General features: G+C 37.9%; 2 protein-coding genes across 8 annotated transcripts in view; both read right to left on the bottom strand.

Annotated features, from left to right (window-relative positions):
• The window catches only part of RGS22 (regulator of G protein signaling 22), a 67,020-nt gene extending 56,581 nt beyond the window's left edge, over positions 1-10,439 (bottom strand). For 6 of the 7 annotated variants that reach the window (XR_008575825.1, XR_008575826.1, XM_054816230.1 and 3 more), the window contains exons 1-3: positions 10,289-10,439; positions 9,589-9,617; positions 6,284-6,346 (exon numbers count right to left, since the gene is read on the bottom strand). Coding sequence is in view for 5 of the 7 variants with exons in the window: in XM_054816230.1 (XP_054672205.1) it covers positions 6,284-6,346; positions 9,589-9,617; positions 10,289-10,358 (162 nt within the window). In the remaining 2 variants the exon portion in view is untranslated. Of the gene's footprint in view, positions 1-6,283; positions 6,347-8,837; positions 8,923-9,588; positions 9,618-10,288 lie in introns of all 7 variants that reach the window. The other variant, XM_054816234.1, reaches the window with a different exon arrangement.
• Positions 10,440-23,701: 13,262 nt separating this feature from the next.
• On the bottom strand, positions 23,702-27,701 carry FBXO43 (F-box protein 43). The gene is made up of 4 exons (XM_054816853.1): positions 26,182-27,701; positions 25,184-25,286; positions 24,146-24,328; positions 23,702-24,054 (listed from the first exon to the last, which is right to left on the bottom strand). The coding sequence occupies exons 1-4, from the start codon at positions 27,654-27,656 to the stop codon at positions 23,806-23,808; spliced, it is 2,010 nt and encodes a 669-aa protein (XP_054672828.1). The 5' UTR covers positions 27,657-27,701; the 3' UTR covers positions 23,702-23,805.
• Positions 27,702-27,949: the final 248 nt, after the last annotated feature.

The following is a 27,949-nucleotide window of genomic DNA, read 5'->3' as shown; positions in this document are numbered from 1 at the left end:
ACTGAACAAAAACCACACAGCAACTTTAATGTAAACAGATGCTAGTGACAATTTTTAAAATGATTTATAAAACCAATACACTAATGGAACAAAAGAACATACACTCATGGCATAAGAAGACTAAGACTTCATACACTACATACTTGACTGAAAAGGGTGGTTCTAGTCCAGACTTGGGGTTTGGACCAAGGTGTAGTTACCTATCCCCAGGAACATCAAAAGGCATGCATACTTCTTGTATCAGTCAGAGAGTGGCTAGTAGATCCCCTTTACCTGACACCAGTAAGACTACGTCTGGAATACTGCATTCAGTTTTGGAGCCCCACTACAAGAAGAATGTTCATAAATTTGAGTAAGTTGAGCAGACAACCACTGAAATAGTTGGAGGCTGGAGCACTTACCCTGTGAAGAGAGACTGAGAGAAGAGGGCTTGTTTAGCCTGAAGAAGAGACAGCTCTGGGAGGACCCAACAGCAGTCTTATAGTACTTACAAGGACGTTACTGAGAAGACAGAGCCAGGCTTTTCAGAGAAATGCCTGGTGGGAGGACAAGAGGCTGTGGTCATACAGTGAAACAGTAAAATTTTGAACTGTTTATAAGAAAAAAGGTAATTGGGGAACAACTAGCATTGGAAAGACTGTCCAGAGCAACAATGGAATCAGTTGTTAGAGATTTTCAAGACCAACTGGAGAAAGTGCCAAGCAACCTGGTGTCAATGCTAAAACACTGAACTTGCTTTGGACAGGAGGCTGAACTACAGACCTGCCCAAAGGCCCTTCAGCATGAGTGATCTATGATTCTGTACAGATCCCAAATTCTACCAGCTAGAGCATCTTATCAAAGTACTATACAAAAGCATTTTAGAACAGTTTAAGCCTTTCTCAGGAAGCATATTTCACTTGCTTACTTAAGAAAACTAGAATTATAAATCAGAATGTTTTTAGAAGCATAATAAAGGAAGAGGTAAGTCTTGACCTTCTTAACTCATCCCTGCCACAAAAATAAATGTGATAATGTTATGACAAAAATCAAATGGGAACACAAAAAATCCCAGAACCTGATTTCTTGTAGGAAACATTTTCCCAGTTACACTACAGGACAGAGAGGATCAGTCAATCCATTTTCCTTTCAATATGTGAAAAATTTTGGAGCAAAACACACAATCTAACCATTCCCACACATTACGAGCCACAAAAAAAAAACCCTGCTCAATACCCTGTAGTGAACTTAAAACCTTTCCCACAGAAGCCAAGTGCTGTAAAATCCTGCAATGTTTCACAGGACAATAACAAGAGAGGTTTATGGCACCACCAATATTCTAGGTCTTTGCAATAACAAGGAATCTCTTCAGTGAAGATGCCTATGTTAAGGAGTGGATGATAGCCCAGACTATAAAGGAAGAGGAAAAAATTATCCATGCCAATCTAATATACTAAGAAATGTCTTTCTTACCACACATTTGGCAAGTGTTTTGGCTTTTTACAGACAAGCAAAATACACTAACGAAAGACTAGGAGTATCAATGCATTCTTCCCTACATTCTCTCTCTAGTTTGGTCCAATTTTTGATCCTTTGAAGATAGAGGGGGGAAACTCCAGAGCCAAATTATACCTCAAGATATTAAGAAAAAATAAATCAGGTTTGGCAAGAGCCTTGAAGCTTGGGATTCATACATTATTGATTTAGCACAATAAATAGAATCAACAAGGAGTTGAGAATACCAACAAATAAGAAGTCTTCAGACTTTGGAAACTGTTTAATTCACAGGCAATCCTCCCCTTGAACCCAGTATGACCAATGTAACTCAATGTAGTCATCTCAGCTTCAAAAAATTTTTTTCGGACTGTGGTACAGCAATACTATTAAATAAACAATTGCATGTACATTTTTGACAGCGAAGAAATTTCTTAGCTGTCAAATGCACATTGAATATGGTTTCAGCTGAAGAATAAATAGAATACATAATTTTGAAACCTAGAGTTATACACTTAACTGAAGGGAAGGCAAATTTCTCTCACTCCTCCCAAAACAGAAACCAAAACAGCATCCATCACCATGTTGCCAGGATATCAGACATATAAATCTCACTGATCTCTACCTTAACAGTTTTCAGATATACTTAACTTCAGATATACTTAATAAATGTGTAAATATGCTCACCACATCCCACCTCGAGTAATGTAGTTTGATCCCAAGAGAAACAGAATGACCACAGTTTGGCCGCCTCTTAGGTTAAGGCCCTGAAAGGGTGGGAATGAATAGAGACCTCATCCAGGACCTTTGCCAAAACTTCCTTAAGACAGGGGTGTGTGTATCATAAATGTCAGTGAGAGTCCAGACCAGAAGAGAATTTGAGCAGCTCTAGGAAGTGGCAAATGGCAAAATTCCCATTGACTTTAACGAATCCAGGATTTCCCTTCCATTGATGAGTAAGACACAAGTCACAATGACATACCACAATCTAATTGAGAGAAGAGCATTTTGAGTAAACCTTCTATCAATAAGAAAAAAGTCAGGAGAGCTTCTTTTGCTCTTTGTCAAAGATAGCAAACAAGTTTTAGTCCTAGGTAAGACTCCACCAAACATGCATGTGGGGCCTTGCTGATGCAAAAGCCTTTTAAAGAGAGGTTGCATTGGCACCTGCAGCCTCCTTCCAGACACCTGGAAAAGACAAGAGGAAACTAATGAGCATGGATTGATACCTTGAATTGATGCATTAATGCATTGAATTACTCATAACCATCTTCAAAACAGAGAAGGGCCTGAACTGTGCAGCAGAGTGGATTGTTTTTTGCTTTCCGCCCTTTCCATCATCTGCTACTCGTAGATCAGGCCTGGTTTTACTCATGACAGCACCAGGTTTTCAGGATCATTGTGTTTTCAGAAAGACCAATTGGCCCAAACTTTATTACTTTTTAAATTGTTGTCAGAATCATCATCTGCATCAAATTCTGGATCCCAGACTACTCAGCAGAGTCACACTTAAGTTAAAACTGTTACCTGCATACTGGCCTATATCTGTCTTCCTAGACCATTTAGCTTTTTTTTTTTTTTTAATCACACCACAATAGTTCCTACTAGCATGAATATATCAATCTACCTATAGTATGCTGCCTCTTCTTTCTATGTGGCACTATTAATACATCTCTGTGCTCCTAAGACAGGGAAGGAGAATGGGTTTAATGTGATAAAGGGCATTAATTGCTTCATTCTCTTTTTTATATTTTTTTTTTTATGGGCAGAGAGCTTTTACAGTGAGAATGACTTTCAAAAGAAGTAGTTTTCAAATGTGAAGTTGATAAAACTGTGGTCACTTGGTATCTTTCTGCTGCAAGGGAAACCCACAGCCAGCGACTTGCCACCAAGAGTGCCATCTCCTGAATATGCTTCAACTGAGGTGCAGTTAGCTTTTTTTGTCTCTAGTGCAGCTCTTCAAGGTCACAAACAGAAGTGTGTCTTCATCAGGATCATTGGTAACTGGAAAATGAGGGGTAAGGCCCCAGCATGGACTTGGGGTGGAATGAGTAGCAGGCAGCTTGTAGAGCATAGGAGAAACAAGTTGAATTACTGCGCTTTCTCACTGAGGCCTCCAACGCTGAGCTGGATGGCGATTTCTGACTTCTGAATTTTCATTCCTGGATAAACATATTCTGGATGTTTTAAAAACATGGATCAAAGATTTGAATTCTAGGGATTCCTGACTGGCTAGAAATGGAAATGTATCCAGGCCAATGTTTCTCTTAAATCTTTCATTTTAGATTAGTTACTAAGGAAGGTGTAACTCATTTGTATGTCATGTAATTGGTTTCTGCTACTGTGAAATCACCGTACTACTGGAAACAAATGCTCTCATGGGGGTTTTTGTATTATTTCATCTTTCAGAAATATTTTCATTAGAAACTATCCGTCACTACAGTATGTAGATCTTTAGAGTACCTAGATATTCATGTCAGATTGTAGTGAATATTATTATAACAGGATCACTTAAAGGATATACTGTAAATCAAAGCAAAAATAAAAAACCCCCCAAAACCCCTACTGCTTCTATAGCAAGTCCCCAGGGATACAATTTTCCATACACGAGTGGTGCATTATAAATCAATGCAGAGGCAGCCTCTTAAAATAAGCATGTGCTACTACTGATTTCTTGTATCAAGTCACACAATATTTTCAGTTTAACTTGTTGCCTAACTACTAGCACACCTGGGTAATACTGTTCCCAGGCAACAGCATATATAAGCACAACATGAATAAAGCAATGGAAATTTCAATGTAGTGTTTTAGTAGAAGCCTTCTGAGAAGGAGAGGCAAATTGGGAATATAAGGTATTCAAACCACAGAACTCAAGGCATTAATAGAGTTTAATCCTGAAGAGGGTAAATCCTCAGGAAAAGATCAAGAGAAAATAAAAGCAATTATAAGAACAGAAGGGATAAAAATAGCTAATAAGAGCATCTGTTTTCATGAAGATATGTAAACATATAGAAGAGAGACCATGTGTCATCTTAGAAACCTACCAAGATTACCAGCGTAAAACAGTGTTTACTCAGGAGTGTGTGTGAACTCTGTTCTGTGGCTTCCAGAGCCATCAGGAGCGCCTGGACAATCGCTGCGGTTCAGAGCTGCTGAGCTGTGCCAGGACTGTGGGCTGAGGAGCCCTCTGAGGCCACAGAGAATTTTGGCCTCTAATAGATGTCCTGAAATCTGTGCATGTCCAAGGAGACCCAGAGAATTAAGCAGGCTGAACTTCTTACCCGCTCCATCCTCTGTGATTTGGGGAAAACTTGAAGCATAGTTTCCAAATAAGCAGCGAAGGCGTGGAGGATGGTATTCTTGTGCTAAGAAAAATCTGGCACATGGAAGGAGGCCTGGGCTTAAAAGCTATGTAGTTAGGCTTGGATTTAGGCAGATATTCTAAAGCAGCTGTGGGGAGGGGGGGGGCGGGGAGAGGGTGGAGAGAAAGGTATAAAAACTGGCCCTCTCACCACACAGTTTCTTCCATCTGTGTCTCACTGGCTTTGTAAAAATTATTCTTCAGAAACTTGCAGTGTGGTGAAAGCACATAAAGGCTGAACTTCCTGAGAGAAGTGTCAATGCTGTGCACAAAACCCACACTCTGATATCGAGTTGTTTTAATACCTCCAGATTCTATTTTAAGATCAAAAATTGGCATAAGAGACCTCATCCTACCATTGTTAGCTCTACAGCTCCCATTATGTGTACTTTTAGACAAATCTGTGATGTGGTTTAGGGAGTACATCTAAGTCCAGTTCAGTTTAGTAAGCCTGAATCATAACTGAACCTATTCCAATAGTGGCTGCCACCATAGTCTTAGGTCCAAGGAACACCAAGAAATATTCTGCTGGTGGTGGTTCCTACCAAGCAAGTTGCAGAAATGGGTATATGTTCTCATAGTGCAGCCAGTTGGGCTGCAGTGATTTAGGAGGAGGACAGGCTGTGGGGCAGCTCTGGGGTACATCCACTGGGAGACCCCACAGGAGCCATGCGTGACACTGTGGAAAGGTCCATGCCACCTTGCAGAAGGGTGTGGGTGTGAGGTATGGGGATGGATAGTTAGGGCCAAGACTACTAAAATGAATTTGGGTGAGGTTGCTGCGTTGAGGGAGCAGGACAGTCCATGTGACTCCCATGAGATTGTGGGGAGGCAGGGTAGTTGATGGGGAAAAGGAGCAAAATATAGGGCAACTGGTTAAATATAGGGCATTGGGTATGGTGGTCTGACTGCAGCTGGATCAGCATACAGCACGAAGTGTAAGGCTACATCCTTCTAGCTCCAGATGGGAGGGGAAGAGGAGGGGAGTGCCAATTTTGATGTCTTCACAGCCACAAAGAGAAACAGAGTTGGTTCCTGAGGAAAAGTGGTTATTAATCAGAGTGCATGGCCAGAAGAATGTAAAAGGACAAACATTTGTTATGTCAGCATGTCATGGTACTGGAATAGAAATGCACTCCTTATGCTTTTTAAATAAGTATTTACATCTCTTTTTTCATTTCCTATTTATATTATTTTGGTCCACTGTGATTTAAATATGTAAATTTGCAAGAGAAAATCTGTCTCCAGAAGTCCAGATACTGTGTTATTTTTCCTGACAGATAATAACACTGAACAATAAGAATTGTTACCATTAAAATACAGACATATTGTAAAAAACATTTAATTTCCCAGTGGCAAAATGCAAAATGTTCTAAGCTGGATTACCTTACTGCTAATCTTAGTAAGGCATTTCTTGTATTTTGCAAGGGATTTCTGTAAGGTACTTACCGGAAGACTCAAAAATTCATTAAAGTAGTCCACAAGCATATCATCTGTGGCTAAGCATTCTTCCTACAGAGAGACAAAACCACAAAGCAAGGCTTGGACTAATCTCTGCTGACACGGTTTGAATGCACTGTTGTCTCAAACAATGATTTTTTCCATGAGATATGACATGCAAACTTTTGCAAAATGTCATTTCCCACTTTTGAGGATATAATCATTGCATCATTGTTATATCCTAGCCATTGCACACCACTGAGGTCCTTAGCAATTTAAAAAACACACATGAAGGTAAATCCTTTGCCAAGAAATTTACAGATAAAGCCTTCGTAAACCCAACAGCTTCTAAATGCTGGAAATCTGCATGTTTACTTTTGAAAAAAACATGCGTAAGCTAACAGTCTAGAAATCCCCCACATCATAACCTTTCTCTCTCGCATCTAGGAAGGAGGGGAGTACAAAAGTTCACGGTACCTGCTTTTGCTGCCACACTGCTGCTTGGAGATGTTTTGGGGGATGTTTGGGGAATAAAAGGAAGTCCACTGATCTATAATTTGGCTCACCAAGCAAGCAGTATATGCCATACTTGGAATACAGAACTGGGAGGCTTCCTCTTGATTTCATCAGAAGTGAAGGCTGCATCTGCAGGTGTTTTTGTACCCTTTCTGACCCCTACATTTTAGATCCTGCTAGCAAGACTCAAAAACTGTAGGATAGAAATAATTTTTTTTGCTGTTGACAAATCAGTAATTATGGAACCCAATCTTACTTCTAATATGCTCAATACCACTCCCACCCCCATTTCAATCCAACAGAAGGTAAAAATAGAACATTATTCCATTGGTCTTCAGACATCTGTCTTCAGTATAATGAAGACTCCTGAACAGTTTTTAATAGTTTCAGTTCCTTGAATATTCTATTATTTCTGTCTCACCACTCAAGGGGAATGCACCTAAATCAAATGTATTTGCCAATATCAGCAAAGGTCTTGTGACACAAATCTTTTTTTCTCTTTCTTAAGTTCATAGCATTGAAATGTGCCGGTGAGGAACACTGTTAAAGAGATGTTATGCGCAGTGTACGTGCATCACTTGTAGGCAGGCAGTAGCTTGATCCAAACTCCATGCTGTCTAACCTTAATAGAGATATCTCGTACTTAGGTAAGGAAGAAATCTTGAGATAATCTACTTTAATATGAACTCAGGAAGGCCCCTGTGTGCTGCATGACAAGACCTGATGGTGTTTGTCTGGCCTTAGTCTGCCAACATTTATTCCTTAGCACTTGTGGTTACTGCTGTGACTGATACAGGACAAGTTAGCTCACGCTCATTCCTGGAAAACGCTAACAACACTGAAAGCAAAGCTTTCTGCATTACAGAGTTCATGCTTTGTTTGGATCACAGGCCATCTGCAGTTGCAGTACCATGGACCTAGAGGTGTTAGGGGCACTGATTAAATAGGAGAATTTACCAAAGTGTCTAACCCAAGGCATTTGGAAGTCAACAGAAAATCCCTTGCTAATGTCGCGAGGCAATCAATCAGATGCAGAAATCTCAAATCAGCAAGTGTTAACACAATTAACAAAAAAATTCGCTAGAAACAAGCTGCAGTCTGCCTCATGTTTGGTTTGAGTAATGTACAATTAGATTTGACACTGATAAGAATTAATCTGAAGAGAGCTAGATATGATAATACTCCATGTAAATATTTTATTGTTTCAAAGGACTTATTCAAAACAATTCATTTATTCCTGGCTGAAGTATAAGCTCTTTAAGAATATGCAGGTAACATGTGTTTTTAATTTGCCAAGGATATAATTCTCTGTAGTCCTATATAACAGCAAGAAAAGTAAACGCAGTGGTTGATTAATCAATAAAATGTTTATGATCTTATTAATGCAAGCTTTGCTACTTACTGATCTTACTGCATCTATACACAACACACTTTCCTCTGGTTTTTTTGGAGGGTTTTTTGTGGCCAAATTTTCATTTGAAAGCATAGTTGCCCTTTCATACTTGCACATTATGGTTATGGAGTTGCACATACAATACTATAGCTTAGATTTTTGTGTTAGGAAATATTTTGTTTCATTTCTTCCCGTGCCATCTTTCCTGTTGCACAGTCCAAATTATCACTAGAAAAATCTGCCTTACAATTGCAACTGGAGGTCAAGGTGTGCTAAAAATTGGTCCAAAACTGCAGTTTTGCCTTCATGCAATTTGTGTATAAATAGGAATACCCTGGGCCTGATTTCTATTCACTCTTTTAGCATTGAAAGGAATTTTAAAATCATTTTGGGAATGGTACACAACCATTTCTTAGATATTTTGTGGAAACAAACCTAATGACTTTCTCTCTATAATATTTGATAGCTTTCTCTATTACTACCATCATGAAAAAGTACAGAAACACAGAAATATTATTAGATACCAAAGGAGAAGCTGAATGTAGGTAAAAGTGGCACCACCTTGAAATGCTTGCATTTCACATTGCATCCACTCTTGAAAAATATATAATAAATGTCATCTTTAAATGTCAAAAGTTAAAGTTAGTACAAAACCTTGATTCTGCATAGAACTCTGACATCTTCGTGTGCTTGTGTGAAGTTCACCTGGAGTCAGACATGTCTAGTCACAGTAAGTAGCCTGCAGAATCAAGGTTTAATGCAATGTAAATGTGCAGTTCAGAGATGTTTTCATATATATATCTGTTTGTTCTCATGTACAAATTCGTATATGCTAAATATCTGCTATATATATCATTTATCTCTACCTGAATTCAGTCTTGATTCTGCTTATGATAATACATTAGTATCTAGAGGCTCCCAAAAGGAATAGCAATACATTTATACTTTAAAATACACAGTTACAAAGGCATCCAAAATAGGGGAGACAAACATTACTTAAGCTGCAAGATTTAGGGTGTCATTTCATATGAGGTAACAGGTAAACATACATATCTTTCAAATGAGATGACAAACATCAGGGAAACCTAAAATTAGCTATGAGCAAAGGGCAGAAAACAAAGGAAGAAGATTGTTAAACCTGTCATGTCGAACATTTCAGTCAATTGTTTCCTTCCTTCATCCTATTTCACTTTCCTCTCCATTTCCATCCTTACTCTCCAGAGTTTTCTGTTTCTTTTTCTAATTGTTTTCAAACTAAGTATTTTTTTGTCTGAGAAAGAAATTACCGAGTACTCCATACAGAAGAAAGGAGAAACCAGACAATAGTTTCCAAAAGGTTTTTTTGCCTTTTTGCTCTACAGTTGTGTGACAAAATAAATGATCAACCCTTATAAGGCATACTTACAAACACTTCTTCTGTTATACATGGAGGCTCTGAAACACAAAAATGAAATATCATATGTTATCCAAGCAATACAATCAAGCTTGTTCAACTACAATTACTGAATAGAAACAAAAAGTAGTGAGGCATGACAACCTTCCTGGATATTCTGAAATACAATAACTTAGCCTGAGGAAACAAAATAAATTCTAAGAACATGCAGTAATGTTGACCCTTGCATAAAAAGGTTGAATATCATAAGAATGATTTAAATGTAATGAAAGTATTATTTAACTAGATTATTCTCATACATATCAGTTAACTTCTTTTCAGCTTTCCTCTGCAAAATTGATTACTAGAAGCTTGCTGGTTTTAATGAAAATACAAATTTGTGTGAGACTGGGAGCCTTGAACAGCAAATATTATGAATTATACAATACAATTTTTAAAAAAAAGTAATTGTGGGTGTTCCCAGATAACCAGATCTCACTCATTTTAGGAGAATATTCTATCTTTTGTGATGCCCTTTGAAGGGAGTAAAGCGCTCTCTTCAAACTGATGAATTTTGCTAGACAAGTTCAAACCCAGCAGTTCAAAATCTCCCTCTTGTATCTCCTATCTTGTATCCTCCCTGTATCACAGTCTCTGTACCCGAGACAATAACCCTGGGGTCAGACCCCCTGACACAGTCAGTCCGTCACCCTGCGTGGAAAGCACTACGTACCAGTGGTAAGCCTCTTCGACTGCATCCTGGATCTACATGCATAAGGGCCGGCACTCACACCTGTGAGCATACAACCTCATTTGCAAAGGTGAAATCCTTGAATGCAGTCCAGAAATAGAAGCTGCAGAGTCTCTGGGTCTGGCTGGGGACTGCTGGTCTGCACCAGGGCTGGCTGGCTCTGCTGTGCGGCTCACAGCAAGCGGGGTTGCTATGGCACTGCAAACAATGCACGGGATGAGCCGAGTGGTAAGCAAATACTTGTACTGCTGATGCAAAGCTCCCTGAAGCAGACTCGGATGTCAGGCACACTGATGATATGGTCCCAAAAGAGATGCCTATGAACCAGGAATTTCAGGATACTTCCAGCAAGAAATGAAATTAAACGGTCTTTTCTCAACCAACTTAGGCAGTTCTTAGTCCAAAATCATATTCTACCTTTTCCTATGCAAGCAAAACTTCCAGCCATGTGGGATTTTACCTTAAAAAAAAAAATCTCACACCATATGACTAATGACCAATAGATTTACATCATTTATCAAATAATTCTGCTTCCATAAGCAAGCTGTAAGGCTTGATCCCAAGTAACAAAGTCAATCTTATCTATGGTAGAGAACTTCCACTGCAGCCAAGTAAGAAAAGGTAAGGAGCTTCATATTGCTAAGGCTGAGATGAAACCTGGGCTGTCTCCTAACAGGTACAAATGCCTCCATTGTGATGTGCCAGAAACACAACCTGCAGCCTTGGCAACAGCCTTCCTGGCTTCCTCCTGCTGCCAGGGCCCAGACCTAGCAGAAATTCAAAGGCAGCTGCATTTTCCACCCAGTTAGGGAAAAGTTTATAACTAGCCTAGGTGGAAGAAGAAAAGGCATTAAGAGACATAGAGTCCTCTCCCAGAATGTTTGTTTCTTCCCTGGCTTGAGGACATACTCCAGGATATAAGAAAACGTCACATTTCTGGTATGGTCAGCAAAAGCTGTGTACAAAGAAGAATTCAGGCTCCTCTATAAGGATTTCAGTGGACCTTAGGTGTTCCACAACTGGGGTCTGACAACATCCTACCTAGCGAGTATCTGATCCTAGAACCGTATGAATTCTTCAGATGCCTTCAGTTTTTTTTCCATGAAAGTTCCTTCAAATTTTCTACTGCTTATCTCCAGAACAGCACGGATTTCAGTAGCTTGGCATAAATCACACTGGGATCAGTAGTCAAACATGACAAACAGTAGGTTAACACCAAATGGTATACATTAAAACACATGATTTCTTAGTGCCGTGTATCAGGACATGTTCTATTGTGATTATGAAATATTTCAAATAGGAATACCTAATGTGTATGTAAAAGAAATATGCATAACAAGATAGCCCATAAAATGTAAATTGAAACCTTTCCAGCAGGTAGAAGAAATGCACTGCATTATATATGAGACCGCATTATCTCATAACCAAACTACTTAATGTGATTTCAAATGTTTAAGTTAATGCTCATTCCACTCCTTTTCCCTTGTCCCTTTTCCTTTCTGATGTAGACATAGTCTTTGGTGTATAACATTCTCCTAAACTTCCCTAGTTGCTTGTAATTTTTGAAGCAAAAACAACAACAGAAACACAACGAATGCCTTTTTTAAAATTAGAAGTGGAAGCCACAAGTCAGCTTAGATAGAATGGAAGTTTGGAAATGAGTCAATAAAAAAAACAAAAGTCCTTTTTCTCTCCTTCTGTCATCTGGTATCTTTTGGTATAAAACTCTTAGGTCTTTGTTCCCTTTGTAGTGAGCTTCAAAGATTGCATTTTGGATTAAGCTCATGAGGAAATACACAATGTACTCTCTCTCATGGCGAACCTATTAGCAGTCATTATCACTTTCTCATCATCTTAGTTAACAACACACATTTAGATCAAATATTTTGTGTCAGTCCTGATTTTTATATTGTCAGTTAAAATTTAACCAGCTGGTGAAGCTGAGATATAAAGATTAAGCTCATTTTCCTCCTTTTCCACATTTTTTTCTTTCCATGCTCTTCTCTCATTTCCATTTGATGATTATTTATCTTAGCAGAACTGCAGACCTACAGAATGTTTCATAAATATAGCCAAAGCCATGATCTATCCCAAAAAGCATCTGATCTTGTAGAAAAGATGAATAGCTAGACAGGATGGAAAATAAGTTCTAAAAAAGGTGATACCAGTAAAATACTAGACAAGAGAAAGCAAAAAGACTAGAAGTAGGTTAGCATTATTATTAGCAAACTATTAACATTTTGAGGAAATGGTAATCTAGCAGAAGGCCAGTATAGGAAGAGATCTGCACAGGAAGACAAATGGGAGGAAAACATAAATTGATGCTCTCCATCCCTGCTGGCATCTCCCTCCTGCTCATTACTGAAGAGCCATTTAGAGAGGTGAACTTACAGTCAAGACTTTAATCTGTCATTGTCCCTTTCCTCCACACTTCTCAAAAATCTGTGCTTTCAAACATCTACCAGGGAAAGTGTTTCAAAATATCAACCAGGCAAATCAGATCAAAACTGCTGAGACAACTTTGCACTCAAAGAAACAAGCATGTAAGCTATGCCAGCTTGCTGCGTAAACAAGTCTCCTCCTTGTGACTTGCTCAAGTAAAGACATAAATTGGGTTGCTTTACTAAATCCAAATGCACACTTGTGTTTTTAGGTGCTAACCTGTGTTTGATTCCTGGCAATGGTCACAGTGAAGTCATGAACATCCCCATAATTAATTACTCATTCAAAAAGTAGCAAATACTATTTAAAAATGCAGATAGGCATCTAGAGGGATCTCCAAGGGCAGCTATGAAATAATTCCCATTGATTTTCAATAGAAACTCCCCATCTCACATATAAGTAGGCATTTCATCATGTGATATTTTTAATACCTAAATATCTTTACTGAAATACAACTTTAGTTAAATGTACTCTTTCTTCTTTGGATGATTGCCACATATATTTTAGCTTTTGCATCTGAAAGCAGCAGTCTCAAACTGAAAACAGGTGCTGGGAAACCTATTTAAATATTGACTGCAGAACTGCCAAAATGGGAGTCAGATCCTGAGAGGAAAGCACAAATTGATGGTCAGATAGCTGGCCCTTAAATGCCTTAAATTATTCTGTTGGTAAAATGGCAGAAGCTGCGTATTGTGGTGATATGGCCTCTGTCATTGAATTCGATAGTTCCAGTTTACAGCACAGTTTAATGCAACTCTGTGGCTGTCAAAAAGTTAAAGCAGACACTTGAGGAAATGGTTATTGGGAATATGAGCACTGAAAAGAATTCTGAAAGGAGAAAAAAAAACATCCGTGAAGATAGTCTAGATGAAGATTTAAAAAAAGTGCTTAAAAATAAAATAGGAAGGCCTAAATAGTAAAGGAAGAGATGTGACATAGCTTTGGTCTACCAATATTAGAAACCTTTTACTAGAGAGACTGCCAGAGGGAATGCAGGTCCAAAGCGCTTGACCTCTACAAAAGACTATTTGGATAGTCACTGGAGAATATTCCTGGACTTGTCCATGTCCCCTGTGGCCCAAGGATTCCTATAACAATCTTATTCTACCAGGACAAGGTTGAGGTGTTTTATCAAATTTAAAGGCTTTAAATAAAGTTTGATTTCCCTTTGCTTAGCATGGGTCTTGGAAAAGATAAAGGGAATAGAGAGGCATACCTGGAAAGTAAATCAGAAGTTGGAAGGACCACTTCATAACTTGGGATATACATTTGTACTCTTGCTACCTCATACATGCCAACTACCTACTTCATACTTGCAATCATCTGATCCCTTCAGAAATTTGTATTAGTGTCTTCAGAGATAACTGCTAGGACAATATTGCACTATCTTTTCTAATTTTGGAAAGGAACATTAAGACTTGATTGAAAAAACTATTCAGCAAAATTGTGGCAGTTTGAAATGTATTTGAAATAAAATCATTCTGTAAAGACAATATGAAAACCAGGAAAGAACTACTAGACCCACAGCTATCAAACCACATGCAAGATTAAAAAAATGGCATGGTGCGTAGGTTTACAACAAGGCTGAGAGAGTTTACTGCTAGCAGCCCTACTACAGTTATCATAGCATAGCTTTCAACTGAAACATAAGTTACAGATCAGAAGAAACTATGACAGTTATTTCTCAGAGATTTTACTGTCAGGGGATGTATCAAATTTTGGCACTATGTACAAAAGACTGCATTGTCACAATCTATTCTCTGGTTTTTGTGTAGATAAACTGGAGTCATGTTTTGTAATACATTTTGGCTGCACTAATTTAAGCTTTGCAAGTTTAACACCACTTCTTACTTTTAGTTGTGCAAGTAAATTTCATGACTTCTTTTTCTGGGGTTACTTGTAGCTTGGTTTAAGTCAGGTCAGTTCCTTGATCTTGGCTTAACAGGTGTTCTAGCCAACTAAGGGGCCAATGCAAGAGGCATATGAAGAAGCTTCAGCTTATAGGAGTATCATATGCCAATAATGCCCAACACATCCTTTAAGAAGATCATCTCCTGGCAGTAGGTAGCATATACCCAACAAGAAACACTAGATGCATGCGTGGCTTTCCAGTCTTGCTGTTACAATCAAACAGATGGCAATAACAGTCCTCAAACCCAGAATTCCCCAGCTAAGTTATCCATGTGGGATATTACTGATGCATCAAGCCTGTGGATAGCAGCAGTGCTGTTTGAGAAAGCACATTCCATTGACAATCAGTTCCCACCTTTTTGTGTTATACTGCCATGGCTGTTTGTGTAGCTGTATAATGAAGCAGACTGGGAGACTGATCCAGCTAAAAAATAAATAAATAAATTTTAAAAAAATCAGGAGGAAAGAAAAAGATTTAATGTACATCAGCTTCCAGAGCACAGTAGTGTCAACACAACAGGTGTTAAGAATGGTATAAGAATCCGTAACTAGTAGGTACTCTTAAGATTTCAATAATGCTTCAGAAAAGCATAAAAAATTACAGCCTTCTTATTTTGTAGGTGTTCTACTTTCTTATCTATTGCTCTCCTGGACTCTAGAAATACCTAGTTAAAGAATAAAGAACACATTAAGTTCCCAAATTCTCACCCAGTCTTCGTTTAACAGACTAAAAAAAAAAGTTGATGTTTTCCCTTTCTTGTCCACTGAAGCCAGCAGAATATCCATTAAGTATGAATAGAATGCATGCAATAAGATTTTTCCTGTGATCATTTTATATCATGATAGATTGCAAAAATATATTGGATTTTATCATTGAATACATTTTTTGTAGTTGGGAAAGTCCAGAGTGTGGAGCTCCTGAAACTATCAATTCTCAAATATTTTAACTGCAACACTTCCGTGAGTCACATTTTGTAGCCAACGCCAGGCTGGCATGGAGACTGCCAGATAGTCCAAGTCCATGACTGAGAGGGGAACTGAGCCAGCAGGCGCTGTTTAGGCCAATCTATGATTCTATGATCTTGCCTGGTTGCTGTAGGACCTGGCTGTATGCCCAGCACAGCTTCACCCTGTAAAGGAGGCCCTGGAGAAGGAATAACCTTCTGAATTGCTTCCCAGGATGCCCCTCTTCTCTTGAAGATTTTGGTATGCAGCTCCTGGGGGCAAGAATTATGGCCAGCCTTGCTTTAAGCTATTCAAAACATTTTGCATTTGTAACATTGAGTTAGCGTTTAAGGGTTAAAGCAAGAAGAAAAACAACTAAAGTTCTGTTCTGTAAGAAAAACCTTTGGTGCCCCCTTGTGATAAAATATTTTTTTATCAACTGAATGTATGCATTTGAAATCAATTTTCGGTCAGGAAAGCAGTTCAACCCTTAAGACACCTTCACATTTCATTTAGTTAATTCAGCAAAGCATTTCAAGAATTAGTTTGTTCTCTTGTTATCCATTGTGTGGTATGACATTCTCCCCAGACTACTCTATGACAATAATTTAAACCGAGGAAAAAGTCCAGAACAGGAACTTAAATAGTAGAACAGTGAGCATTTCTGTCTGGAGCAGAAAACAGGACCCATATCTTGCCCTTCACAAAAAATTATGCCCCCTTTTACTATGCTCCTTTGGGATAGAGTTTTAGAACGATTTCTCGACAGAAACCCTTCCAACAGCATGGCTGGAGAATAACTGCATCCCAATAATAGGGTTTTGTACACCACAACAGAGTATACAGTAGGAAAAAGATAAAGGAAAATTAAACCTGAAATTACAATATTTTGTGATAGTGCTTCTTTTGTACAGATTTTTTCCAAAGATGGGAGAATGTTCTCAACACAACCAAAATTCATGTTTAAAAGCCAAAGATGTTACTATTGCCACAACCTGTGTAGCATCTAATCTATTGAAATGCACACCAGGAAAATGTGATGGATTCACACCAGAGGAAAACTTCATTTTGTATCCCAATGGTCTATGTATTGGCTAGGTACTTCTGAGCTTCTGAGTCCTGGCAGAACAATGTATTTCTAGATGTTTTCTTCAGGCCTCAAATAATGCATTACACACAATTCAGTACTTAGGGAACTTTAGCATCTGCTCAGTGAACATGAGATAGGAGTCCTCCACTTAGGCAACAGCAGCACTTTAGGATAATAATTAAGATTTTCGTTAAAGTGGAAGACCATTGCACAACTGCTGACTAATTCTGCAATAACCTTGCAGCTCCAAATGATGACTTTTAGCAAGTGTTACTATATTTATCTAGGGTACTATTGCTTCCCAGTTAGCTGTCCCTCTTCTGCCAGAAGTTACTACCCTCCTACCACTTCAGCTGGTTCTAGTCATGACACAATGTCTAAGTTTAAACAGCTTACGGAAATAGGTTTTTCACTGTGATTCAGGACTGAAAAGAAACAGCTGAAATACAGGCACAGTTTCCACATCCCAGTTGCCAGAGGTTGAAGGTACCTATAGAATTAAGACTCAACTACCCTTGCAGAACTGTTTTCAGAATGAGCTTTAGAATGCAAAGGGGAAAAATTAGAGGGGCTTTTAACACATGAACTCCAGTCTCCAAGTCAGAGATCTATTTGAAGCTTCATATGAAGCTTCTAGTATTCAACATCAGTGTTTATGACTTCATTCAGAATGACATGCCATCCATATTCTCAGCTAGAGAGTTACTTACTTTACTACTCATCCATTATCCCCCAGCCCGATAAGGCCTTACTAGCATTTAGGCTTCCCACAAGTTTGGGCAAGTTCTAACACTGTACAGAGGCTTGTCAAAGTTAAGAGGAAAAAAAATTGTGTTAAGTCTTTTTGTAATGAGAATTTGAACTAATCAGAGCTCAGGAAGTCAGAAAGTAAAAGCAAGCTTTGTTTTTGTTTAACTAAAAATAAATACATCATTCCCAAGAAGCAGTCAGATTTTGTTGGGAACCTGACAAGTGATAACAGAATCTGCTAGATGTTTTGCACCAAAAAAATCCTGTAAGATTCACTACAGACAAAGAAATTGCACTTATAAATGTATAATAATGTGTTGGGTTTGTGTGGCAAGGTTTTGGTAGTGGGGGGGCTACAGGGGTGGCTTCTGTGAGAAGCTGCTAGAAGCTCCCCCTGTGTCTGATAGAGCCAATGCCAGCCAGCTCCAAGACAGACCCACCACTGGCCAAGGCCAAGCCCATCAGCGCCTCTGTGATAACATATTTAAGAAGAAGAAAAACACTTAGAGAGAGAGCTTTTGCAGCCGGAGAGAGGAGTGAGAAGATGTAAGAAACTCTGCAGACACCAAGGTCAGTGCAGAAGGAGGGGCAGGAGGGGCTCCAGGCACTGGAGCAGAGATCCCCCTGCAGCCCATGGAGAAGACCATGGTGAGGCAGGCTGTCCCCCTGCAGCCCATGGAGGAAGGATGAGGGGGTGTAGCGATTCCACCTGCAGCCCGTGGAGGACCCCACACCGGAGCAGGTGGAGGCACCTGAAGGAGGCTGCGGCCCGTGGGAAGCCCACGCTGGAGCAAGTTCCTGGCCGGACCGGTGGACCCGTGCAGAGGGGAGCCCACGCCAGGGCAGGTTTGCTGGCAGGACTTGTGACCCCGTGGGGGACCCCACACTGGAGCAGTTTGCTCCTGAAGGTCTGCACCCCGTGAGAGGGACTCCATGCTGGAGCAGGGGAACGATGAGAGGAGTCCTCCCCCTGAGGATGAAGAAGTGGCAGAAACAATGTGTGATGAACTGACCGTAACCCCCATTCCCCGTCCCCCTGTGCTGCTGAGGGGGGGAAGGTTGAAGCCGGGAGTGAAGTTGAGCCTGGGAAGATGGGAGGGGTAGGGGGAGGTGTTTTTAGGAGTTGATTTAATTTCTCATTCCTCTACTCTGTTTTGCCTAGTAATAAATTAGATAAATTCCCTCTCTAAGTTCGGTCTGTTTTGCTCGTGACGATAATTAGTGAGTGATCTCTCCCTGTCCTTATCTCGACCTACAAGCGTTTCGTTATGCCTTTTCTCCCCTGTTTAGTGAATGAGGGGAGTGAGAGAGCGGCTCTGGTGGGCACCTGGCCTCCAGCCAGGGTCAACCCACCACAAATATAATCACAACAAGTACTAAATCACCACAAGACTGAAGCAGAAAAAAATAAAAAACCCCTGAAGCTTAGTAGTACAAAGTATGGGGTTAAGCACTTATAGTCCAGTAAGAATTTATGGGAAAAAAAAGAAATCTTTTCAAAATTTGGGAGACAAGACTGTGGGAATACTACATCTAGTGACTAAACTGTGAGTGTGCAGAAGACATAGAAGAAATGCTAATCTTAGTATACATTGATCAAAATATTTCTAGTACAGAAAAGAAAGCCCTAATATTATTCAAAGACTTGATGAGGTTTTACCTGAAATACTAGTTGCATTGATTCAAAGAACAGATTCCAATGGAAACAGTGAAAAGTCATTAAGACAATCCATTAAACAGAGGTTGTGTCTTAGAGGTGAGACTAAGTCCAGAGTTTTTTTGTCAGTGAAATAGAGTGAGGGGCTATTTATATTACACAGTCATAACATTGTGGAAAAAAGTCTAAAGGGAGAAATAGATGTATGGAATAGCTATTTTAACAGCAATGCTGAAAAAAAAGTCAACTGGTTAACTGAATAGTAGAGCAATCTGGAATAGTTCTCCAAAAAAGGTCATACGACCTTTTTTATCCAGTTTTAAGACAGAAGTTGATGAGTCAACATAAGAGTTGGCACTAGACTCCAGAAGTCCCTTTCTAATCTGACACTCCTGTATTTCTTCATGTACCTATGAAAACAGAAAGAAAAGGAATTACTTCTTGTATTAAAATTAACCTAAATGGCCTAAATTGCCTAACAGATACTAATGAATAACCAATATATGGAATAGGAAAATAATCTGTCAGATGTTGATGAACTCCTTAATTTCACTAACAAATTTTTTTTATCATTTTTAGCTAGTTAGTGATAGAACATACTAACATTCTCTATCCTATAAACAATTCAAAAGATTTATAACAATTTTTTGCCTAAGCTCTTCCATACTTGTCACCAAGGAAAAAATGATCAGAGACTTAAGTAATTTAAATTTCCTTCTCACAGACCACTTGAGGTTTATGGTTGCTGCTCCAGAAAAAAAGATTTATGAAGTACAATTCTTGCATTCAACATATGTCAGCAGGGAAAGGTTACTTCTAAGAATTTTGTAGAATTTAAACCCACAGCTCTGGCTCAAACCATCACCTTCAGAAATTTAAATACATTCCCTGGGCTTCCTTTGTAGGCAGTATCACTCCTCTCACTATAAATTATGCCTGTCTGAAGGGTAATAAGGATTGCAAAAATAAGGTTTTCAGCAGCAACTACACCCAATATTATCTTGAACATTAGTTTTAATCTCATTCTCAAAGAGAATATATTCCCCCCTTTCCAACAATCTGTTGTGAATTGTAAGAGAAATTCTTGAGCTGGAGAATAATCATGGGCAGGATATTTTAGGAAACTCTTGATCATTGTCCTTTCTACCCAAGGACCACTGTTGCATCCTTTTTTGTGCTAGCTAGAGTGTTAGTACCTGACCTCAGGTCTCTGAGAATTAATTCAGCACAGTAGAAAAAGAAAGATGCTAGATGTGAATCCCTAGAAGCCCTGACACTCATGGACTTTTTTTTGGTGGTGGTATTTTTTGTGGATATTTTTTTGGGGGGTGGGGTGGGTGGTGTTTATTGTTGGTTGTTTTACAAAGTAGGAAGCTATGTTCTCCTTTGCTGTTTCATTCAATTCCAGACTTATGTAGCTTAGTGGTATCTGATGGGGACTAATTGAGGGACAGAGTATACAGAAAAAAGCATACTAACAGGGACTCAAAATTTACTTCCACTCTCCTACCTCAAAGTCTTCATTTCTGTCAACAGCACAATCAAATATCATGAAAAAATTTTGACTCCTTTCACCCAAGGAAGGTATTAGATAACTACAACATACCATGCATTCTGTTAGATGTTATCCTTTACCCACACATTAATAATAGCACTATTTTATTTCACCCTTATGTCAAGGCATAAAGCTAATTTTATTTAAAAAAAATTCACTGTCAGAGGAGAATTACCCCTAGACAAGAAGTCTGGCTTTCTCACTTCCCCCCACCTCTAGTATAGCAGTGGACAACAGCAGAGAACTCATTTCACCCGAACACCAGAGGATAGTTACATTCATGATAGATCTAACTGAACAAGAGACATTTGATTCAAGAGATTTTTCTGAGGCAGATTTAGAAGGAAAAATAAAGTTTTAAACATGCCAAAACAGGGGGGAAGTGTTTAAAATTGTGACATAGGGTTCAAGTACTTTTTCCTCTCAAGCTACTCCCTGTTGGATGGACACTGTAGATGTCAAAGATACTACCTTTAAAAACAAATAATGCCTATACCAGAACCAGTTTACCACCCCTATTCTCCCTCAATTATTCAGATTTTAGAAAAGCAAACTCTGGATAAGGTCACACATCTTTTACCAGAACTTTCTCCCTCAAAGGAAAAGAACACTTAACAACTGATTTTTAAACTGCGTTCCCATATGACTTTCCATTCAAAGGTGCACCTGTTTCAGAAATAACTTTAACAATAGTTCTGAAAGTATCAAAATAAGGCTTGCACCTCTTGTATTTCTGGACTGCAATACCGCACGTTAGAAAGCAAGCTAAATCCTCTGTCATAACTCTCCCATCAATTTCAAGGATGCATTTAAAGCTTCATTTTTATTTTTTTTTAAATATTAGAGACATGAAGTGCATTCGTATTTAGTAAAGGTAAAATGCAGTGATGCCCATAGCAGTCTGACATGCTATGACATGCTGTACTTATTCTGCATTGCAGTTACTACCATCCCCTATTTTATTTGGTAGTTTAATGATGAGAAACAAAACTAATGTAAATTAAGTTTTTATAAAGTTACAGACTATGTGCATTCAGATTCTTATGTACTGTAATTTCCTGGCTACAAAGTTGTTCATCATCATGTCAGTTTAACATTTAATAGAAACTATTAAACATTTCTAAAAATGTATAGTTTGTTACTTTCTACCTAAGAATAAGAGAACCAATCTGATACTTCTCTGAACTAAATAAACTTTTAAGCAGAGCTGGAACACTTAAAGTTCCAAACAATTAGGGAAATGCAAATATTAAACAAATTAAGTTATTTAGCAATTTTCCTGCTTGCAGTCTCCTCCTCTGTAATGACTTGCCATTCTTCCTAAACCAAAGCTATATACACACATACCTCTATATTCCCTTTCCCTCAATTGTTCCATCAGAATAGATTCTACATAAACTCCTCTTTCAGTCTTCCAATTGAAGTGCTACCAGTCTAACCCAAGAATAATGCAAAGGCTTAGGAAATACAAATAAGCATGGAATTAACGTGTTGATAATTTTATTCATGCAATAAACATTATTTTCTGGTCAATATACTGGGTTTATATCTTCTTTAATGACACCATGTTTGGTTAATAAAGTTAGTACTAAAACTTCTATGGCATTTTACTAACCATATTGTTCCTCCTCCTTCCAAATGCTATGTGAAGCTACTGTCCCAGAAATCAAGTATGCTAGAAGTATTAACCAAATTGCAAGTTACAACAGTTAAAGATGAGAAATAGGTAGCAATATTTCTAGAACATCCTGAAGTGAATTATCCTGGTCCATTTGTCTTAAACATCCACAGATTGTGTGGAAAGAAAAAATCTCAGAAGTTATTTGTAATTTTCAGACAATAAAAATAAATGAATAAATATAAATAGAGGCAAATACGTAACTTATTGCTTAGTTGAAAGCTTTTTTTTGTCAGACTATTTTTTAAATAGCTCAATGATAAGGCTTACCTACAAATACACACAGTAAAATTACAACATCACAAGTATAACACACAGGACAATATCAGAGGGAGAGTGGGGAAGAAACACCAGCTGACTACAAGTGTTCTGCAAGACACTTGTGACAAATTAACTCCTTGAAAGGACAAGTAGGACAACATCAATTGGAGACATAAATTGATATTACATCCTCATAGAGCAAGTACTGTGTCTACTTCTGTCGCCCGCATTTCAAGCTGTTTACAATTGCTAGTTTAAAAAACCCACACACAAAAAATCATTTGAGGTCTGAGACGCAGATTAAGTTATTTTTCTGCATATTCAGCATATTTAGTTCAAGAGCAAAATCAGTGAATTCCCTTAATTAAATCTACAGGTAGAGAAAGAATGATTTCTAGCAGTAGATAATCCTTTAATTCAAGCAGAAGTATGAAGATGATCCAGTATCTGAGAGCTGAAGTAACTTTATACTTAATCTGACTTTAAGTTCACAACAACAAAGGTAATGCAACAGCATATTTAGCTATGTGAATATATACTATATCACCTGAAGTTTTCAGGTAAAGACAAAAACTCTGTAAAAAAACCCAGTACAATAGAATATCCACACTGCATCAGCTTGATTTAGAAGTTACTATTCTATTGGCTTGCATTACCAAGACTAAGAGAACAATTATTCTGATATAAAATTCAGACAACTAATATATTGTTTTTGAGATATCATCATTTATATAGGTAGAAGTATTTTTTACATATGTACCTAGTGCCCCACTTTAAGGTATTTTTAAAACATTTACAGTAAGTGAATGATAAATAAATCCCATTAAAAAGTTTTTTTAAAAAATAATTTTCTTTAATTTGTCATTAAGACAAGAATCACATTTTTAAACATCTATGAGGTGCTGTAAGCTAGGTATGGAAGATTGCATTTAAGATACTTTATTAAAAATTTAAGATGTTAGTAAGTACCTAGCTACTATACAACAGGTAAAACAAGACATAAAATGTTTTAAAATGTTCATTTTTTTCAAAACCAAAAATATACTACATTGATTAAGATATATACATGAGAAGTTATCTTGATAAGTCAGCAAAAACACATTGAACGATACTTTCAAAATGCATATATTTAGGAAGAATATGAACAAGATCAGGAATTTAGGAGAAGGGGAAAAGGAATTAAACGTAAGGACTTACATGCCTTACAAATTTAGAGTCTTTTTAAATTTCTTTTGCTTTGGGCACTTCCTGGAGGAGCATCTTTTTTGTTCTTCCGTTTGGCAGATAAACTATTACATTCTTTTGACCCATGGAAAGCATGCAGACATAAAATACAGAACTCAAATGCACATGCCTCTCTGCTACATATTCCCCGTTTCTTTACCAGTTGATATTTAGCAGGATATTGACATCTTGGACAGGGTTTTAGGGCTTCATCTGTGAAGAGAGTTTTAGCAACCTATAGCGAGAGGAGGGAGAGAAGAGCTACTTAGTTCTTGTACATGAAAATTTCCTAAAAGCTGAAAATGAAGAGTTTCTTAGCTACCTACTTTTATGTATTCTTCCTGTCTACTAGTCGAATGGGGAACAGAACTGCATCTCCTGGGTGTAAGTTCAGCATGTGAAGGTGGTGTTTGTACTACAGTTCTGGCTTGAGCTTGAACAGGCCTTAGAGCAGATCTATTGAGAACATTAAGTCTTGTGGCAGCATCTTCAGCTTTCAGAAAATATTCCTGTTAAGGTTTATAAAGAAAGAAAAAACCCACAAAAGGAAGCAAATCAGCATTTTATTTCATTTGGGATTTGCAGCTTTCCCCCCGCCTCTGCAACAACACATTAGAAAAGGCAACAATATATAGTGCCTGTATTTCCCATTAAATGCTTATATTTAGTAAGTGAAGAAGAGAGAGGAACCATTAAAAACAAAGTCCCATGAGCAGGGTGTCTTTTAGCATTCTACTGGTCCTCATGTTTCTGATTTAGGAAATCTCAATAGCAAGCATAGAAATAGCAAACATAAGTTTTGTCACAATTAAAGCAAGGTTACACTGAAGTGTGTGTAAACATACATGGAGGATCTAAAAAAATTATACTGCTATTAATATGCTTACTTTTCTAGATACCCTCTAAAAAACTTCTATGTGCCCTTCTGATATTCACAAGTACACCATGAAGAAGCTTAGTCACAAGCAGTCCTGAAAATAATCAGGAAAATCTAGAGTGGGTCCTACTGTGCTGCAGACTAGAATGAAATTGAAGATTAGGAACAGCATGACACAAAGGTATGAACAGGGTTTAAGATCCAAAGCCATAATCAGTTGAGGAAGAGATCCTACAAGATTCTCAAGGAGGAGGGAGAAAAAAAAGAAAGAAAAAAGAAAAGTATCACATGATTGAAAGACAAGTGCTCAAACTATACAAACAGAAAAGCAATAAACACAATTACATTCTTCTGTTAGAATCCTTCACATAATCATGCTGGAACTGTCTCTATCAGTTACTTTTCTGTTGCTTTACAAGATGTTTCCTCTTTCCTCTGACCTGTCTTCTTTCACACTTAAAAAAATTACTTTTGAGACAAACCTTACCCCAGCTTCTTCTTTCAGGTGTTTTATGTACAACTTTCTCCTCTTATCTGCACTTTTATCTTGTACAATGATTTCACGCCAGTTTTTGCTTACTTTCCAGATGCTGGAATAAACAAATGAAAAAAATTATTCACCTGCACATTTTTGCCAACTAGTACAGAAGTCATGATAGTAAGACTACCTTTGAAAGATTTTTGCATTATTTCATATGCTATTGGTCATTTTACAGACTACTGCTATAGACTTTGAGAGTTCACAGTATTGTTATGAAACACAGATCTCATGTACTCTCATGCACCATTGCACAGAATAATAAGTCTATAGAACAACTGCAATATAAGTAACACAGCATATCTTTGGTTTACAAAATTAAATAAGTATCTTCTTTCCACATAAGCCAGTTACCAAGTTTGTTTCTAAAGTCACAATTTTGTGTGTTAAGTGTTCTGAAAACATCCATGCCCTTATACTTCCACGCCCTTATACTTCCACCTATTGTCCCATTCCCTTTGTAATTAATAACACACATAGCACACTTGATTTCTTTGAAATTTGAACCTTATTGATTAAAAGTTAACCTAGAACATTATTAATGAAGGAAAATACTTTGAGGATCTTTGTGCTTAGAAATAACTGAGGAAATTAAATACAAAAAATCTAGAAAATGTGTTTTGAGTACTATGCATTATTGGAGAACTTGTAATGAGAATAAATTACTTTCTAGGCTTAAAGAAATTTTTTATATTTTTTAAAGTTTGCAAGTACTGTGATTTAGTTTTAGGTTTACTAATTCCCTTGTTTGGCTTTTGGTTTGGGTTTGTTGTGTTGGGGTTTAATTCCCATATACAATATATTTTTAGAACTACACAGAAAGAAAAATGTTAATTTCCCCAGAAACAAACAAATTCTATTGGCAACACTCGCTATTCCAGAATTTATTTTAATTTGCAGAAACACATATTTTCACCTTTTCTGGGAAAAAAAATAGTAGTACTTACCTGCATAGAGTTTCCACTGTCAAAGCATCTAAAACTATAGCAAGAACATGTTTTAAATTTCTGTATTTTAATTCTGTTAAAATATCTAATTTTTCAAGGCCCATTTTCTTGCCAATAAGTCCAGCAAGAACATGCTCTAATGCAAATATTTCTGTTCCATCAATATTCTTTGATATTTGATTTTGGTCTGATCTTTGTCTTTGCAAGCAAATTTCATGAACTATTTTCAGAGCTGGAGTTCTTGAGAGATCTCCGTGACTTAAAACTAGGTCTGCACTAGGCTGTTCTTCTAAAACTAATGCATCATCTTCACTGACAAAGTTTCTTTCTTCTGTTAACATACATGCTGAAGTAGGACTGCCATGATGATCTTCTGTCTCTGACTGTGAGCCTTGTTCCCGAAGAGTGGATAACCTTCTAACTCGTTCAAGTTTTCTTGTCTTTCTTTTACTATCCAGAATTTTGGAACCTTCTTTACGTTTTTGGAAGAACTCTTGGAAAGATCCCTCATGATCAGACAATGAGTCTCCCGATTTGTCCAAATGAAGTGAATTATATCCACTGTCCTCAGGTGTTGAAAGAGCCGGATAACTTGCCAGCTTAACAGGGGGGGAGTTTATATCACATATTTCAAAGTTAAAGTTCTCTACAAGACTGTTGATAGAAGTCAGGAACTTACCCTCATTGGCCTCAGGTAACACAGTGTAAGTAGGAGTCCTAAGCAACCCATCACTAACACTCATAAGGACACTTTCATTGAATTCATTAGTGTTACTAACAATCACATCCTTACACTGAATTGGAGATAAACATTCTGGTTCTAGCAATAAGGGGTCCTTACATTTGGACTCATCTAGCGTAGAAGTCCTTTGTTGTGAAAAGGAAAGTCTCCGTTTTGGGCAATCGGGATTAGAGTCCTCAGTGTTTGAGGTGCTAGTTGTCAGAGGTTTGTAACTTTGATCTTTTGGAGAATCTGAAGCAGTTTGTGAAAGTTTTTCTTCAGAGCTCAAAAGACAAGAGAATATTTTTTTCCTGCTGCTTCCTGAAGAACTAGTTTGTCTTTCACAGCATCCTACAGTTGTGCCAGCTGGAACAGTCTTAGATAAAAGCAGCCTCCTGCGTAGTGAGGAACCTTTTCTACTCACTTTAGGAGTTTCAAAAAAGTCTGCACTTCTATTTGTTTCTCTTCTTTCTGATAAGGAGACAGAATTCATTTCATTTTCAATAGATGACACAGGAAAGAGGGCATTTGGATGAATGTGCTCAGAAGGCTCTTGTAGCAATGATAAACGTGTTACACTCAGTGCTTCTTTATGTTCCACATAAGGATCTTTTACTGACTCATTGCATCTGCTGTCCAGAAATACTGAAGTGCAACATGTGTCTCTAAAATTGGAGTATTTGAAATTGCTGCTGGGAGACGTTAATCTATTTCTTTTAAGAAAATTGAACATTACTGAATGACTGTCTGACATCCTCTGCTTGGCACTTTGACTTTGTAAATGAAGATACCAGTGTTATTTCTGAAACAGACGATAACAGTAGTCACCAAAATACCCTCAGATTAGTGAGAAAGCCTTGTGTAAGTCTATCAAGCTACCAGCCATGACAAAAGTATTTTCATTCATCTTAGTAGAAACAGTGCTTATACATGAACACAAAGATAAATTACAGTCAAGTAGATGGTTAGAATGAGTGATTAAAATGCATAGTATACGATAAGTGAGGCAAATTAAAACATGCATCCAGTTAGCTAATCTATCTGCCA

Source organism: Grus americana, chromosome 2 (assembly GCF_028858705.1).
Source record: "Grus americana isolate bGruAme1 chromosome 2, bGruAme1.mat, whole genome shotgun sequence".
Lineage (NCBI taxonomy): Eukaryota > Metazoa > Chordata > Aves > Gruiformes > Gruidae > Grus > Grus americana.
This window is presented reverse-complemented; position numbering and strand designations above follow the sequence as displayed.